At 47.1% G+C, this 17,179-nt stretch overlaps 1 protein-coding gene across 1 annotated transcript in view; it reads left to right on the top strand.

Annotated features, from left to right (window-relative positions):
• Positions 1-17,179, top strand: part of LOC311102772 (protein jagged-2-like) — a 36,795-nt gene that overhangs the window by 16,284 nt on the left and 3,332 nt on the right. Inside the window, exons 4-19 of the mRNA XM_084144174.1 lie at positions 5,615-5,869; positions 6,175-6,235; positions 10,310-10,440; positions 10,818-10,937; positions 11,662-11,775; positions 11,872-11,985; positions 13,811-13,857; positions 13,991-14,164; positions 14,287-14,437; positions 14,660-14,824; positions 15,009-15,122; positions 15,212-15,439; positions 15,589-15,705; positions 15,797-15,824; positions 16,542-16,627; positions 16,999-17,112. Of these exons, the coding sequence (XP_084000300.1) occupies positions 5,615-5,869; positions 6,175-6,235; positions 10,310-10,440; positions 10,818-10,937; positions 11,662-11,775; positions 11,872-11,985; positions 13,811-13,857; positions 13,991-14,164; positions 14,287-14,437; positions 14,660-14,824; positions 15,009-15,122; positions 15,212-15,439; positions 15,589-15,705; positions 15,797-15,824; positions 16,542-16,627; positions 16,999-17,112 (2,019 nt within the window). The remainder of the gene's footprint in view (positions 1-5,614; positions 5,870-6,174; positions 6,236-10,309; positions 10,441-10,817; positions 10,938-11,661; positions 11,776-11,871; positions 11,986-13,810; positions 13,858-13,990; positions 14,165-14,286; positions 14,438-14,659; positions 14,825-15,008; positions 15,123-15,211; positions 15,440-15,588; positions 15,706-15,796; positions 15,825-16,541; positions 16,628-16,998; positions 17,113-17,179) is intronic.

Here is a 17,179-nt window from a genome sequence, read left to right as displayed (position 1 = left end):
GCTGCTTACCTATTGCAGATTCAGTCTTCCCAGCCTGGTGCAGGTCTACAATTTTGTTTCTGGTGTCCTTTGACAGCTCTTTGGTCTTGGCCATAGTGGAGTTTGGAGTGTGACTGTTTGAGGTTGTGGACAGGTGTCTTTTATACTGATAACAAGTTCAAACAGGTGCCATTAATACAGGTAACGAGTGGAGGACAGAGGAGCCTCTTAAAGAAGAAGTTACAGGTCTGTGAGAGCCAGAAATCTTGCTTGTTTGTAGGTGACCAAATACTTATTTTCCACCATAATTTGCAAATAAATTCATTAAAAATCCTACAATGTGATTTTCTGGAGAAAAAAAATCTCAATTTGTCTGTCATAGTTGACGTGTACCTATGATGAAAATTACAGGCCTCTCTCATCTTTTTAAGTGGGAGAACTTGCACAATTGGTGGCTGACTAAATACTTTTTTTCCCCACTGTATAAATATTTTTTGCTAAGTAGCGTTAGCAAGTCGGCTGTACCTGCGCCAAAACTCTGGTATTTTTCATCCTATTGCTTCGCCTCAAATCTTCTTTTTAAATAGCGAGCCAACATGTTTTCAGCACTTTTATTTCCATGACTGATCAATACTAATTTTCTCATACTCTTTCTTGTCTCTCTGTATAAGACATACTGTATAGTGAGCATGTTTAGAACATCAAATCGCAATAGAATCGCAGTATCGAATGGCAATACATATAGAATTGTGAGAATCATGAGAATCACAATACATATCGTATCAGCACCTAAGTATCGTGATAATATCGTGAGGTCCCTGGCAATTCCCAGCCCTAGTCACTGCAGGGATGGGGCTTGTGAAGATGTGTGTCTCTGTGTGAAGAGCTTAATTAAAGGTGACTAATTGTCTCTAGGGGGAACAGAGAACTCCTTCCGCGTCGGGCCCCGTTTGGACGCAGGCTGCCTAGTCGCTGCTATTTGGTACACAGCTGTATCCTGTTTTTACTTGCTTCTCTCATTTCAGTCCTGTTTCGCTTTGTTTTGGATGCTCTGCCCGGAGGAAGAAAGGTTAATTGTGGAATGTGGAATGTAATCTATGTCACTCAAGTCTAGTGTGTTAGATTTAGGGCAACATTGAACCTCAGGCGAGATCAATGGCTGACCTAACCTGACAAGGGCGTTGTGTTTTTCTCCCCGGTGAACATGCGATACACACCAATCCAAGCTTCTATAACACGCTGTTCTGTTTTCACTGCTGCGTAACTCTTAGAAAGTCAGCTCTAGATATTCCCAGGAACAATGCAGCTTCACACAAAGCAGCTTCTTAGCAGCACAAGAGGAAGAATAGTCCCCAATGCAAAGCCCAGGCTCCAGATTATTGAAATAGCTGTCAAGTTGAGCTGCCATATACCAACCACAGACCCATAGAACAACTATAGCTCACCTCGCTGTCTCAGTGTTTGACCCCATGTCAGGTCAGTCTGTCAGCTTTCAACTTGGCTAACTTTTAGTGGTGGTACGTGATAGTACCAAACCTCTGTCCCTCTAAAAGTCACAAGGATTGATAACACATGTTTAACCTGTTGATCTATACAGTATTTATCTGGGATGCTGTACATTCCTATGAGCCAGGCTGCCTGGCCGTTCATATTGCCAGTGTGATAGATAGCATGGCGAGGCTAGTTCCCGCCCGGCTGGCCTGAGGGTCTGACTCACTGGGAGACTGTTTGTGCTCCATGTCCATGTCTCTATATAAAGCCTGTGAGCACATCACCTAGTTAAGCCATTCATTATGGACCACAGCCCTTTTTTCTTTCCACTGATGTCTGTCTGCTAATTACTGTCCCAGCCACTGCTGTGCTACTGCATGCCACTTCATTATCCCAGCCTGGACACTCTGACAGGCAGCCTGAACTGCTGCTTCAGCCTGGTCTCATAGACTAGACGTAACATAGTAAATGTAAATCCGGGCACTCAAATTGTATGATATGTTACTTTTGGTATGGTTACATAAGACAGAAGGTTACTTAAGGCAAAAACGAAAGTAGGGTGGTTGGTCGGCGTGGATGGGTAAACGTATAATGTGACCGAAGGTTGCGTTTTCGAATCTCATCACGAACAACTTCAGCATTTTAGCTAATAAGCAACTTTGCAACTACTTACTACTTTTTAGCTACTTTGCAGCTACTTATCATGTTAGCTAGCCATTCCCCTAACCCTAAACTTAACAATTTTGTCTAACTCCTAACCTTAACCCTAACCTTAACCCCTAACCCTAACCCCTAGCCTAACTAACGTTAGTGTTAGCCACCTAGCTAACGTTAGCCACAACAAATTTGAATTCGTAACATATCATACGTTTTACAAATTCGTAACATATTGTACGAATTGGAATTCGTAACATATCGTACGAAATGGATGTTGGACATCCACAAATTAATACATACCATACGAAAGGTAACATATCATACTAATTGGAGTGTCCCGGATTTACCTTTACTATGTTACGTCTACCCCTGAGTCCAGACTGGCTGCTCATATAGCCTGGACACAATGACAGGCAGCCTATTACAGGGCGGCTCTGGACTGCTGCTGAGTTAGCCTGGACACACTGATAGGACAGGCAGCCTGGCCTTTATGCTGCTGAGTAAGCCTGGATACACTGGCAGGGTAGGCAGCTTGGACTGTTACTGATGTAGCCCGCACAGTTGCTGTGAGCTGAGTGAGCACTGTATTGGTTTAAGAGCACTGTATTGGTTTGGAACAGCTTCTAATAATATTTAGGCCTGAGCAGTGGGTTGGATAGGGTCGGACAGGGTAGTGGAATAGGGCAGTGGGTTGGATAGGGTAGTGGGTTGGATAGGGCAGGGGGTTGGATAGGGCAGGGGGCCATGTGGTTGGACAGGGCAGTGGGCGCAGTGGGGGCAGTAGGTTGAATAGGGTAGTGGGGTCAGGGGGTTGGATAGGGCAGTGGGGGCATGGGGTTGGATAGGGCAGGGGGTTGGATAGGGCAGGGGGCCATGTGGTTGGACAGGGCAGTGGGGGCAGTGGGGGCAGTAGGTTGAATAGGGCAGTGGGGGCAGGGGGTTGGATAGGGCAGTGGGGGCATGGGGTTGGATAGGGCAGTGGGGGCAGGGGGTTGGATAGGGCAGTGGGGGCATGGGGTTGGATATGGCAGTGGGGGCAGGGGGTTGGATAGGGCAGTGGGGGCATGGGGTTGAATAGGGCAGTGGGGGCAGGGGGTTGGATAGGGCAGTGGGGGCAGGGGGTTGGATAGGGCAGTGGGGGCATGGGGTTGAATAGGGCAGTGGGGGCAGGGGGTTGGATAGGGCAGTGGGGGCAGGGGGTTGGATAGGGCAGTGGGGGCAGGGGGTTGGATAGGGCAGTGGGGGCAGGGGGTTGGATAGGGCAGTGGGGGCATGGGGTTGGATAGGGCAGTGGGGGCAGGGGGTTGGATAGGGCAGTGGGGGCAGGGGGTTGGATAGGGCAGTGGGGGCAGGGGGTTGGATAGGGCAGTGGGGGCAGGGGGTTGAATAGGGCAGTGGGGGCAGGGGGATGGATAGGGCAGTGGGGGTAGGGGGTTGGATAGGGCAGTGGGGGCAGGGGGTTGGATAGGGCAGTGGGGGCAGGGGGTTGAATAGGGCAGTGGGGGCAGGGGGTTGGATAGGGCAGTGGGGGCAGGGGGTTGGATAGGGCAGTGGGGGCAGGGGGTTGGATAGGGCAGTGGGGGCAGGGGGATGGATAGGGCAGTGGGGGCAGGGGGTTGGATAGGGCAGTGGGGGTAGGGGGTTGGATAGGGCAGTGGGGGCAGGGGGTTGGATAGGGCAGTGGGGGCAGGGGGTTGAATAGGGCAGTGGGGGCAGGGGGTTGGATAGGGCAGTGGGGGCAGGGGGTTGGATAGGGCAGTGGGGGCAGGGGGTTGGATAGGGCAGTGGGGGCAGGGGGTTGAATAGGGCAGTGGGGGCAGGGGGTTGGATAGGGCAGTGGGGGCAGGGGGTTGGATAGGGCAGTGGGGGCAGGGGGTTGGATAGGGCAGTGGGGGCAGGGGGATGGATAGGGCAGTGGGGGCAGGGGGTTGGATAGGGCAGTGGGGGCAGGGGGATGGATAGGGCTCTGTAAAGAGTCTCTGTTAGGGCTGTTTATCCTCCAGCGACTGGCTCTGTGTTTAAACACTAAACAGACAGGCTGCACCATTGTTTCTCTATTAGGTGGTGGCATGGTTATTAGGGTTAGTGTTTCTTAACACACAGTTGAACAACATAATCAGAGAATGATAAAGGGGATGGAGAAATTAAAGGAATATGAAGGGATTAGAGGAAATTGTGAGATCAGTGGGCTGCTATCAGGAGTACTGGTAAATTAAGTTTAGAAAAGGTTGTCTTGAGGGGTATTTTGTTAATCAGTTAATGAGTGATCTAATGTTACTTGACTACTAACGTTGTGTCCATATCCTAGTTTAGCATGCTGAAAACAGCCTGACAACAGACATTGGCTTATGACAACAATACCACTAGTCACACGCAACTAAATTATGTGGCTGTTTGAAAACACAGACAATTATGTCGCTCTTGACTTAGTCAACTGCTCGGTGTTGAAGCCCCTTCATTGTTTGTGTAAGCCTGTGTCGTAGTCACCACACACACACCCTTCCGCCTGCTCTCCCTAGTAACAGTGGCCTCTCTCTGAGTGTCTCCTTCAGCACTGAGAGAGACAATGATTGGTCTGTATTTTTATATCTAATTGCTGGAAATGAGCAGAGTGAGTGCTTGAGTTTAAATTAACTCGTAGTTAAATTGAGAAAATCAGGACAGCAAGTAAAACCATTTCCAGTGTTTTTTAACTCCTTTATCATGGATAACAGTTGGAAGGAAACGTGGATGGACTGTATAGTGACTAGGATAGACATTTTAAGAGATAATAAAAGAGTAATACCTGGACAACTGAATGTAGGTTATACAGAATCCTTCTAATAAAAAGGCCTAGATTTCCTCCTGACTACCTGTCCAATAACAGGCTGACCTCCAACTAGGGGAGAGGGCCTGTTGTTTGGCCCCTCCTCAGTGCTCAGTCCTGGGCTGTGGATGTGGCTGCAGCAGCCAAGCCAGTTGGGTCATGGTGTTTCTATTCCTTGAGAAAAAGCTAAAGGCCCTTTCCTATTTCGCCCTTCCTTCTGTTCCCGTCTCTTATTATTTCCGCCCTGGCTCCGGAGGAGTCAGAGCTGGATTTCCTGAGAAAGGGGAGAGAGGGAGGGAGTGCCACAAAAAGCATTTCACAAAGCAGGAAAACTGAAAAAGCATTTGGTTATCAAACTCCTGCAGCCCTGGCCCTACACCCTCTATTTGTGTTTGGTTTATTTTCCTTCTTTTTTCTTTCATGCTCTTGGAAACAGAGTGGTGTTTGACCTCGGGTTGCCCGCTCTGATCTCCAGCAACAGATAAACACCAGTGTTCTTTCAGATGACTTTCTCCTGCTTCTAGACACTATTAGGACTTGTACTGAGACATACTGGTTCTAACATTGAATAAGGGGCTAGCTAGCCTGAACTACCTCTTTGACTATTTAGTTGTATGCATGTTGTCAAGTGTCCATTAAATAATGATGATGAAATTTATTGGTTTTTGTTTGTTGATGCAGGTGAGGATCTGTTAATTGAGCGGAGTGTCCGTAAAGGAATGATCAACCCTGGAGATGACAGGCAGACTATCCAACACAACGGTCCTACAGCCAACTTTGAGTATAACATCCGTGTGCGCTGTGACGAGAACTACTATGGCAACAAGTGCAACAAGCAGTGCCGGCCACGCGATGACGACTATGGTCACTACGTGTGTGACCAGTTTGGGAACAGAGGCTGTATGGAGGGCTGGATGGGGCCTTACTGTACAGCTGGTGAGTAGGGGAGCAGTCTGATACAATCCATGTACAAGACACTTCTGAGTCAAAATACACACATTGAAACTAATGTTTAGATATTGCTCTGATGATACTAGACATTAATTACATTTACATTTCAGTCATTTAGCAGACACTCTTATCCAGAGCGACTTACAGTTAGTGAGTGCATATTTTTTTTTTCATACTGGTCCCCCGTGGGAAACGAACCCACAACTCTGGCGTTGCAAACGCCATGCTCTACCAACTGAGCTACACAGGACTATAATTAATGGGTGAATCCTTTTGTCTTTGTTTCACAGCAATCTGCAAGCAGGGCTGCAACTTGCTGCAAGGATTCTGCAATGCCCCAGGAGAATGCACGTGAGTCTGGGTTAACTTCATGCTTTGTACCACTGTGTCCATGTTAATAAGATCCCAGAATATTACTCCCTTTTCAATTGAAATCCCTTTGACTGAGAATTGTGTCTGGGTGTACAGTGCCTTGCAAAAGTATTCACCCCCCTTGGCGTTTTTCCTATTTTGTTGCATTACAACCTGTAATTTAAACAGATTTTTATTTGGATTTCATGTAATGGACATACACAAAATAGTCCAAATTGGTGAAGTGAAATGAAAAAAATTACTTGTTTCAAAAAATTATACAAAATAAATAACGGAAAAGTGGTGCGTGCATATGTATTCACCCCCTTTGATATCAAGCCCCTAAATAAGATCTGGTGCAACCAATCACCTTCAGAAGTCACATAATTAGTTAAATAAAGTCCACCTGTGTGCAATCTAAGTGTCACATGATCTGTCACATGATCTCAGTATATATACACCTGTTCTGAAAGGCCCCAGAGTTTGCAACACCGCTAAGCAAGGGGCACCACCAAGCAAGCGGCACCATGAAGACCAAGGAGCTCTCCAAACAGGTCAGGGACAAAGTTGTGGAGAAGTACAGATCAGGGTTGGATTATAAAAAAATATCAGAAACTTTGAACATCCCACCGAGCACCATTAAATGCATTATTTAAAAAAATGGAAAGAATATGGCACCACAACAAACCTGCCAAGAGAGGGCCGCCCACCAAAACTCACGGACCAGGCAAGGAGGGCATTAATCAGAGAGGCAACAAAGAGACCAAAGATAACCCTGAAGGAGCTGCAAAGCTCCACAGCGGAGATTGGAGTATCTGTCCATACACTCCACAGAGCTGGGCTTTATGGAAGAGTGGCCAGAAAAAAGCAATTGCTTAAAGAAAAAAATAAGCAAACACGTTTGGTGTTCGCCAAAAGGCATGTGGGAGACTCCCCAAACATATGGAAGAAGGTACTCTGGTCAGATGAGACTAAAATTGAGCTTTTTGGCCATCAAGGAAAATGTCTGGCACAAACCCAACACCTATCATCACCCCGAGAACATCATCCCCACAGTGAAGCATGGTGGTGGCGCATCATGCTGTGGGGATGTTTTTCATTGGCAGGGACTGGGAAACTGGTCAGAATTGAAGGAATGATGGATGGCGCTAAATACAGGGCAATTCTTGAGGGAAACCTGTTTCAGTCTTCCAGAGATTTGAGACTGGGACAGAGGTTCACCTTCCAGCAGGACAATGACCCTAAGCATACTGCTAAAGCAACACCTGAGTGGTTTAAGGGGAAACATTTAAATGTCTTGGAATGGCCTAGTCAAAGCCCAGACCTCAATCCAATTGAGAATCTGTGGTATAACTTAAAGATTGCTGTCCACCAGCGGAACCCATCCAACTTGAAGGAGCTGGAGCAGTTTTGCCTTGAAGAATGGGCAAAAATCCCAGTGGCTAGATGTGCCAAGCTTATAGAGACATACCCTAAGAGACTTGCAGCTGTAATTGCTGCATAAGGTGGTTCTACAAAGTATTGACTTGGGGGGGGGGGTGAATAGTTATGCACACTCAAGTTTTCAGTTTGTTAGTCTTATTTCTTGTTTGTTTCACAAGAAAAAATATTTTGCATCTTCAAAGTGGTAGGCATGTTATGTAAATCAAATGATACAACCCCCCCAAAAAATCAGGCAACAAAATAGGAAAAATGCCAAGGGGGGTGAATACGTTCACAAGCCACTGTATTGGCTGGGTAATGGACTGTAGCTCTTTTTGAGTTCAATGAGGATGATAATGATATGACATGGGGGGTTGATCGCATACCAGAGCTCGACCCCCACACTCCCCCCTCCCTATCCCCACTCTCTATGGAACATAGAGTGTATTACCACCCCCCCCACCCCCACCCCCCCACTCCAGTCTGATTCAGGAGCCATTGTTCTTCTTCCTGTCCCAGACCTGGCCTGTAGCTGTAGCCGTGGCCTGTTTTTCACACAGCGTTTCCTTCCCTCCTCCAGCGGTGTGTCAGGGCCCCCTGCCCATTTCTACTTTGCAGCCCCAATCACCTCTTCCTATCCTGGGCCTGTTTTGGCTGTCATACCCCTCATGGGAGTATGGACTCCATCCAGCAGCCTTAGTCACGTACATGTTATTCTGCATGGCTGAACCAACCAAGTATTCCATGTGAAATCCTCTTGTAAGACCTCCGTCTTGTGCATCTCTCTGAGGTGCATACTGAACCACACCTATGGATCTGTTCAATAGGGATAGCCGTGAGTGAGAGACGGGTTGGATTTAGTTCACATCTCATAAAATAATGAATTTTTCATGGCTGGAAGAGAGGAACAGACTAGAATGTGCCTCGACATGTGATTTGAAGTTCAGGACGAGTCTGTGTGTTTCCCGACCGTGAACAAACAACACGCCTTCTCCTGGAGTAACATTACATGCCTGGTGCCTGCGGAGGAAAACAAAAAATGTGTTGGTGGTATTTGGTTTCCTTACACACAGAGCATTCACAACCTACCTCCCCCTTACAAAAAAAACACATGAAAAAAAAAAGGTTTTCGGACACGTGTAACTTTTCACATGAATTTTTCACATGAACAAATCACGTGAAAAATGTCACGTGGGGAAAACTCACATGAGAGTCATGACTCAGACACGTGGTTTCCCAACATTTCTCATGTGATATTATAAGTTTACATGTGCACTTTTGTTACTGCCGGTATTAGAACCCTGGTGTCCCATGGGAGAAGCCAATGTCTTGACCGTTCGACCAAGAGGGCCAACTTAATTTTGTAGTCGCAGGTGGTGCTACATCATCACGTGACCATGAGCAACCACGACTGACTGTCAAACGATTCAAAATGTAATCGAGTTTATCGAAAGAGTCTTTGTGATTAATCACGATTTAATTTATCCATGTCAAAAAAATGTAAGGGACCTCAATCTGCATGCAACAGACTGTTTATTTCCCAGAGTCTTTCTGTGAATAATTCTTAGAGACAGAGAGAGAGAAAGAGAGAGAGATAGAGAGCTACTGCGGCTGCAGGAGATGTGCAGGCAGGTTGAGCCCCTGAGCCTGACCGTGATAGGGATCTGGAGCACAGGTTGGTGGCAACTTAATTGGGGAGGACGGTCTCGTGGTAATGGCTGGAGTGGACTGGTATAAAATAATTCAAACATGGTTTCCGTGTGTTTTATACATTTCCATTAGCTCCGACCCGGCCATTATTATGAGCCGTCCTCCCCTCATCAGCCTCCTGTGATCTGGAGGGTGTGGCTTCAAAGGGCTATTTCCACAGTGTGGGTCTGACAGGGTTGGGCCTGGCTGTGCTGGGCTGGAGCGGGATATTTACGGTGTTGCTGGCTGGGCTGAAAGAGTCCTCCATTATAGGGCTGTGGTGAGGTGGTTGTTTGGTAATGGTAATGCCACCCTGGCCTTGTGGCCACCTTGGTCTCTCCCTGCTTTTACTGTGGACAGGGCCTCTCAGTGCTGCTACTGCTACTGCTGCTTATAAAGCTTTACACTAAACCTCAGCACGCTAACATGCAGTTTGGTATACAGTAACACACCACTGCACACTTCAGTACTTTTACAAATGTACATTAGTAGACTACAATACAAAGTTGTACTGCACTGCGTGTTGTGTTTGACTGCAGTATCGCTTACTAGCGAACATGTTAGCACACAGCACACAGCAGTACACTCACTGACTCCAGTACAGTATATAGACTAGTAGTGTAGGGTTTGGTTGGCATCTATTTGCAGGAGAGGGGTCTTTAAATAGCCCAGGGCGAGAAGTGACAGCACAGGTGGGGCAAGGTTACCGCTGGCCTTGGAATAACAGAGTGCAGCCATAAACCAACAGATTAGGGAACCGTTCACCAGCCTCCTCCGCTCGCAATGCTGCTTGCCTAGGGGCTTCAGGTATTTTATTAATGTCCTCTCTTTGACTCTGTCCAAGTTTTTCACATATGACCACACAATGGGTCCATTGCCTATGTGTCTCTAATGGATGTCTGTGATCTGTCTTGCAGGTGTAACTATGGGTATCAGGATATAATGGTGTGTTTTGTCTTGCAGGTGTAAATACGGGTGGCAGGGTCCGTTCTGTGATGACTGCCTGCGCTACCCAGGCTGTGTCCACGGGACCTGCGTCAAGCCCTGGTTGTGCAGCTGTGAGAAGAACTGGGGAGGCCTGCTGTGTGACAAAGGTGAGGCATTAGAGCAGACCAGACCTGGCCCACTGTACTATTAACACATCCTCTACAGTGACCTCTGACCTCCCTGTAGTGTCACACAACACAAGGTCACCTCTGAGTTCCCCTCAGCAGCAGGTGGTCAACAGAGGTCACTGAAGAGTGACTGCTAGAAACAGGAGATCACTTCAGAGTAACAAGACGGAGAGGTGGATGGAGAGGCTACATTTAGCAATATGTAACAGTATGCTTTCATGTCCGACCATATGAAGTCGTGTGATGACTATGTAGTTAATCTGTAACATATAATTTACCATCCTAATCCTTTAGATGTGTTCATATGAGACCATTAAAGTGTGTAAATGTAATCCTTCCTGTATGATTCTCTCCAGATTTGAACTACTGTGGGACGAACAAGCCATGTAAGAATGGAGGAATGTGTATGAACACAGAGCCAGATGAGTACAACTGTGTCTGTTCTGACGGCTACTCAGGCAAGAACTGTGAGATAGGTGAGTCAGTGAACAAATTCAATTATGTCAGTGCCAATGAGCACGGTTACATGCACACAATAATACGATTATTGTGGATAGTCAGATTAATATAATAGTTTGTTTAAAACGTTCACATGCTTTGCAAGAAGATCGATTTCCCTAATAATCCTGTTTACATGGACACATCTGAAATCAGGCTACTGATGGGCCTTTTGATAAATGCAGAAAATCGCCTATCAAAATAAACATTCTACCACAGTAAATATGTTATTTTTGCGAAACCTTTTTGATTCTGAGTTCGGACCAATCGTTTGTATGTGAAAACTCTTTCTAAGATGCATACTTTCAGTTTTCTGAACTCACTTGTAATAAGAGGGAGGCTCGCTCGGCTGGTTCTAGCACATGCACAGATCAAATACACAGCTGGAACACCGATTAAGGTGTTTACATGTCCTAATAATTCAAAAGATTACTCAGAAAACCAGGCGTTTTAATCGGCATATGCTTACTTCGATTTTGACCTTACGCCGATTAAGATAAGCAGAGTAAGGTATTTACATAACTATTTCTATATTCGGCCTACTGCCATAATCAGTTTAATATTGAATTATTAGTGTGCATGTAAACATACTCAATGTTCTATAGTTGATAGTTTGCTTGTGTATTTTGTTGCGCTATTTATGTCATCTGTCACTCTGACTCATGGCACATTTCTCTCCCCACGTCTACCCCTTATCTTCAGCTGAACACGCCTGTGTGTCCAACCCCTGTGCCAGCGGGGGCACCTGCCATGAGATCCCGTCTGGGTTTGAGTGCCACTGTCCTGCAGGCTGGGCAGGGCCCACCTGCGCTAAAGGTCAGTGAGTCACGATCTTGCCCCTCCCAAGGTGTGTGTGTGCCCCCATGTTTTTACAAAGCTGTACCCGTACATCATTGTGTGTGTGTGTTCCAGACATGGACGAGTGTGCGTCTAACCCCTGTGCTCAGGGTGGGACCTGCATCGACATGGAGAACGGATTTGAGTGCCTCTGCCCCCCACAGTGGGCTGGGAAGACCTGCCAGATAGGTAAGCCTGGGAAAGAGAGGTGGCGGGTGGTCTGTAGTTTAGCCTATCATTCAGACTAGAGAGTTCTGAGGGCACAGTCTCTGCCTGGGAAAATGGAGCAAAGCATGTCCAAATGGCTAAAGATTAATATTATGTCCTTGGGAGCATAACTTGAGACTGTTTGCATGCTAAATTCAATTAAGTGTTTGATTTGAAGTGAATGTGATATGTTGTGATGTGACTTGAAGTGTTATTGAATCTAGCCGTGTTTGATCTTATGCCAGGAATTTCCGTGCTCGTCCAGTATCCGGTTGTTTGTGTCTCTCACCCTGTTGAGCCAGTCGTATTACTATGGTGTGGATACTAATTTGAAATGGGTGCATGCATGTCCATGGAGAAAGCTGGATATTATGTGCAACCTGAGCCAGGTTTCTTGAGTAAAACTATAAATAACACCTAGCCTGGCAACTGCTAACCTTGGGGCCTGATATAGCCTGACAGTGCGTTATCTTTGGCTACAGACTGGGATAAAAGGGGTATGTACTCTAGTCTCCACCCAGAGCAGAGCCTCACCCCAACACCGCTATTTAGCTCCGTTGAGTGGCAAGGGGAAAGGAAACACTTTATAACCTGTAAACACGCTCAGGGAGGAACCCAAGCTCCAGGTGTTGTGTTACGCGGTCCGTTATTCTCAGTGCGCAGGCGGTTCCCCTTTCAGGGAGCGGGCGGTACCTGAGAGAGGGGTGTCGGGTGTCCGCAGCCCAACAGGTGCCTCTCACCTCTGAGGAAAAGCGATTGTGTTCTGGTCTGTCCAGGGAGAGGGTGTTAGTGACCATTGCCTTGGGAACTGACCACTGGGAAAGCTCTGGACGTCAGAGAATAGATCAGTTCAGAAATAGGGTAGGCAACTGAAATAAATGTTTAGGGTAGGAGGCAGAGCCAGCAAAATGGATGGCAAAAAGTTGAGAAAGTTTTTTGGATGGCAAAAAGTTGAGAAAGTTTTCTAAAGGCAGGTTTAAGGTTATAATTATTATCAGGGGCTTTAGTTTCTGTGTAGCCTTGCACTGTAGAGATCTGCTTGGTGGTGGGGCTTGGAGGCTGGTTCTTAGATCTCTCTTCTCTCTCTCTCTCTCTCTCTCTCTCTCTCTCTCTCTCTCTCTCTCTCTCTCTCTCTCTCTCTCTCTCTCTCTCTCTCTCTCTCTCTCTCTCTCTCTCTCTCTCTCTCTCTCTCTCTCTCTCTCTCTCTCTCTCTCTCTCTCTCTCTCTCTCTCTCTCTCTCTCTGTCTGTCTGTCTGTCTGTCTTCACTCCGCAGACGCTAATGAGTGTATGGGGAACCCTTGCCTCAATGCTTACTCTTGCAAAAACTTGATCGGTGGATATCACTGTGCCTGCTTTCAAGGATGGGCCGGCCAGAACTGTGACATCAGTCAGTATCAGTTAATCATGTGCCTCTGTCCCCTTTGCCTGCAGCTAGCTCCGACACCTACCTGGGCCGCTGGCCAAGCTGTCCTGTTCCTATCTCAGGCTCTCTCTTTCTGCTTTATTATGGCCTACAAATACTTATCTAGATCCATGGATGGTGTTTTTACATGACTATGAGAAGCACATCCTGTAGATATCGTTGAAGGTTTTGTAGTCGACCTCACTGGCTTTCACTGCATGCACTAACCAACAGCATCATGTCTTCCTGCACCTTGAGAGAAATCTTCTTCTGAGTTTCTTTGAAGCATTAACCAAGTTGCACATTCTATGTTTTGTTTGTTTATCACATGCATGCCCCCACTGCATGTTCCCCTGTCCTATCTGTTGACCTGTATTAGTAAGTTCTTTCTTTCCCCTCTGCAGATGTCAACAGCTGCCATGGACAGTGTCAGAATGGAGCGACATGCAAGGTAGGACATTTTATTCAATAAGGCAATCTAGCCACTGTGTTTGATGCCCTCCATTCATATTATATCTATGGTTAGCATTATTATGGGTATGAGAGCCTCTGAGTGACAACTTTTTTCTTTACGCTTCGTACAGGAAGGGCGAAGAGGCTACGTGTGTGCCTGCTCACTGGGGTTTGTAGGCCGGCACTGTGAGGTCCAAAGGAACAGCTGTGCCAGCGGCCCGTGTAGGAACGGGGGCAGGTGCCACACCCTGCTGGACGGCTTCATGTGTGAGTGCCCACATGGGTACACTGGCACCACCTGTGAGGTGAGCTATGGTCCAGTCCAGACCTTTGACAAATCTGATCTTGTCTTTTATACACAACAATTATCTATTTATCCATCTATCCAACTATTCATCCACTCATCTTTCCATCTGTCCATTCGTAGGTGCAGAGTAAACCGTGCAGCCCTAACCCGTGCCAGAACAAGGCCCAGTGCCACAGTCTGATGGAAGACTTCTACTGTACCTGTCCTGATGACTTTGAGGGTAAGACCTGCTCCGAGCTCAAGGACCACTGCAAGACCAATCCCTGTGAAGGTACAAACCAATCTATAAACCTATTGCTGTCATCTCAACTCAAATAACTCAACCCATTGTAAAAGTACTAACCAGGCAGTTCTCTTGTCTAGCCTAAACTGAAACCTGATCTTAAGCTGCTTAGTCCTCAGGTCAACCTCAAGATCAACCATCATTTCAACCCAATCCTCTCAGGTCTATCTCACCAACAGTCTCTTGTCATTCCTTCTGTTTTGATCCCAGTGATTGACAGTTGTACTGTCGCCGTGGCCACCAACGACACACAGGAAGCGGTGTGGCACATCTCGTCCAATGTGTGCGGTCCCCACGGACGCTGCATCAGCCAGCTTGCTGGGAACTTCACCTGCTCATGTGAACCGGGCTTCACAGGAACATACTGTCACGAGAGTGAGTAGACACACACTCCATCATCATCACACATCATTGACTTCATCATCAAAATCATCACCATCATCATACCATAAGACTAAACATCCCGATCCTTACTGTAACACACCACTGACTTCATCAGTCTCATTGTCTTCCTCATCATCCCCATCCTCATTCATAGTCTCTCCTCTCTCCCTCCCAGACGTAAACGACTGTGTGTCGTCTCCCTGTAAGAACGGAGGAACCTGCATCGACGGGATCAGCTCTTTCCAGTGCTTTTGCCCTGACGGCTGGGAGGGCACGCTGTGTGACATGGGTATGTGTGTGTGTGTCCCTGGGTGGTTTTACTCTACATCTCCATGGTGTGTGTGTTACTCTAACTGATCCCTGGTGGTTGTGTTCCAGATGTGAATGAGTGCAGTAGGAACCCCTGTAAGAACGGAGGTCACTGTGTGGACCTGGTCAATGACTTCTACTGTCAGTGCCAGGATAACTGGAAGGGCAAGACCTGCCACTCACGTGAGAGCCAGTGTGACTCCAGTACCTGCAGTAATGGGGGGACGTGCTTCGACCACGGGGACACCTTCCGCTGTACCTGTCCTTCAGGGTGGGGCGGCAGCACCTGTAACACAGGTAAGAATCCATTATTGCTTGGTTTTAACTATGTCATTCAAGGGAAAATCTAATAGACTGCTCTGGTCCATACGCTCCATAGGAGTCATTTTTTTTGCAGAAATGTGAATATAGGTTCTAAGCTCATCATATTTTATTTATCTTGTCAGGCAAGAACAGCACGTGTGACTCTAACCCATGTGAGAACAGCGGGACCTGTGTCGGAGGGGGTGATGCCTACACCTGCATCTGCAAGGATGGCTGGGAAGGGCCCACATGTGCTCAGAGTAAAGCACAATTTACTTAATTATTTTCAGGTTATAATCATAAACTAAAACGCGTCTGATTTTTATTCTGTGTCATCCCCTCTCTTCACAGATGCTAATGACTGCAACCCAACCCCCTGGTAAGTTGAACATATTGAATAAACCTAAATACTTTTCATGTCTTGGCTCCACTACTCGCTCTGTTATAAGGCTATCGCATCTCTTCACAGACCCAAACGCACCGATATTAGAGCATAATCTCTCAGTGTTCTGGTTTCAAAACAGGAATAAATTACTCTCACACACCGCTCATCTCGCAAATCTAATTTAATACTCAGAGATTTCTTGTTAAAGTTTGTTCCGTGGAGGTGTATGTGTGAAAGGGGAATTGTGTGTATCCCTGACTCCTCAGAACAGTGCAGGGCCTGACAGCTGGGTATTCCAGGGTCCTGTGGATCAGAGGGGCTGAGTGGACAAAGGCTCCCGCCACCACAATCCCTGACAGGGGGATTAGCACGGTGGGGTGCCCCTCACCCAATTCTTCACCACTGACCCCTGAGCATGGGGTGGTGTAGGCAAGAGAGGGGGGCTGGGGAACAGCATATAGGACCAGCACAGTATGGGGTGATTTTGGGATTTGCATATGAAGTCTGGACATTGATAAGGGATCAGCTTTAGTGACCACAGTCTCTGTCTCTAGTCCCCTGCCTTGGGATTCTGCTGCTGGGATCTAGACCTGAGATTGTGAAGGCTTTTTTCTCTTTGTAGTCTAAGCCTTCAGCCTTTTGTATGCTGCTGCACCTGTGCCAATGGTATGGGCTGATGTATTGATGTGTGGTTCTGTTTCCTTCCTCCAGCTATAACAGTGGTGTCTGTGTGGATGGTGTGAACTGGTTCCGCTGTGAGTGTGCCCCGGGATTCGCCGGACCAGACTGCCGGATCAGTGAGTCCCTGGGAACCAGAGGGGTGTGTGGGGGTCAGATTGGAAGGTTCAGGGGTGAAAGGTGACGGGGGGATTTTGAGCTGATTGTTTGTGAGGGACAGATTAGGAAGCCTTTAGGAAGCCTATCTTAACCTCCAACCCCTCTTGTGAGGAGAGGTCAGCTGTATTCTGCAAACAGGTCAGTTCAGTCTGACATTCTCAGACACAATCCTCTTTCCTTTTCCCCTTTTCAGAGAGGGTCTATTTTTCACGTGGGGATGCCAGACATGAGAACCAACCAGCCCCTACCCTGTTGTGATGATATTATAGCTAGGTGCCTTGCAGTAGACTAGAGATATTTGTGTAGTAATGTCCTCTTGTTTCCCAATCAGACATAGATGAGTGCCAGTCATCTCCCTGTGCTTATGGTTCTACCTGTGTGGATGAGATCAACAGCTTCCGCTGTGTGTGTCCCCTGAGCCGGGCTGGGCCTCGCTGCCAGGAGTGTGAGTACACTGCAGCTATAGAGAAAATACCTTTATTACTGTATCCATGGAGTATGGGAACTTTCTT

The sequence above is a fragment of the Coregonus lavaretus genome (assembly GCF_964263955.1).
Source record: "Coregonus lavaretus genome assembly, chromosome: 27".
Taxonomy (NCBI): domain Eukaryota; kingdom Metazoa; phylum Chordata; class Actinopteri; order Salmoniformes; family Salmonidae; genus Coregonus; species Coregonus lavaretus.
The sequence above is the reverse complement of the archived record's forward strand: the minus strand, read 5'-3'. Positions and strand labels throughout refer to the sequence as shown.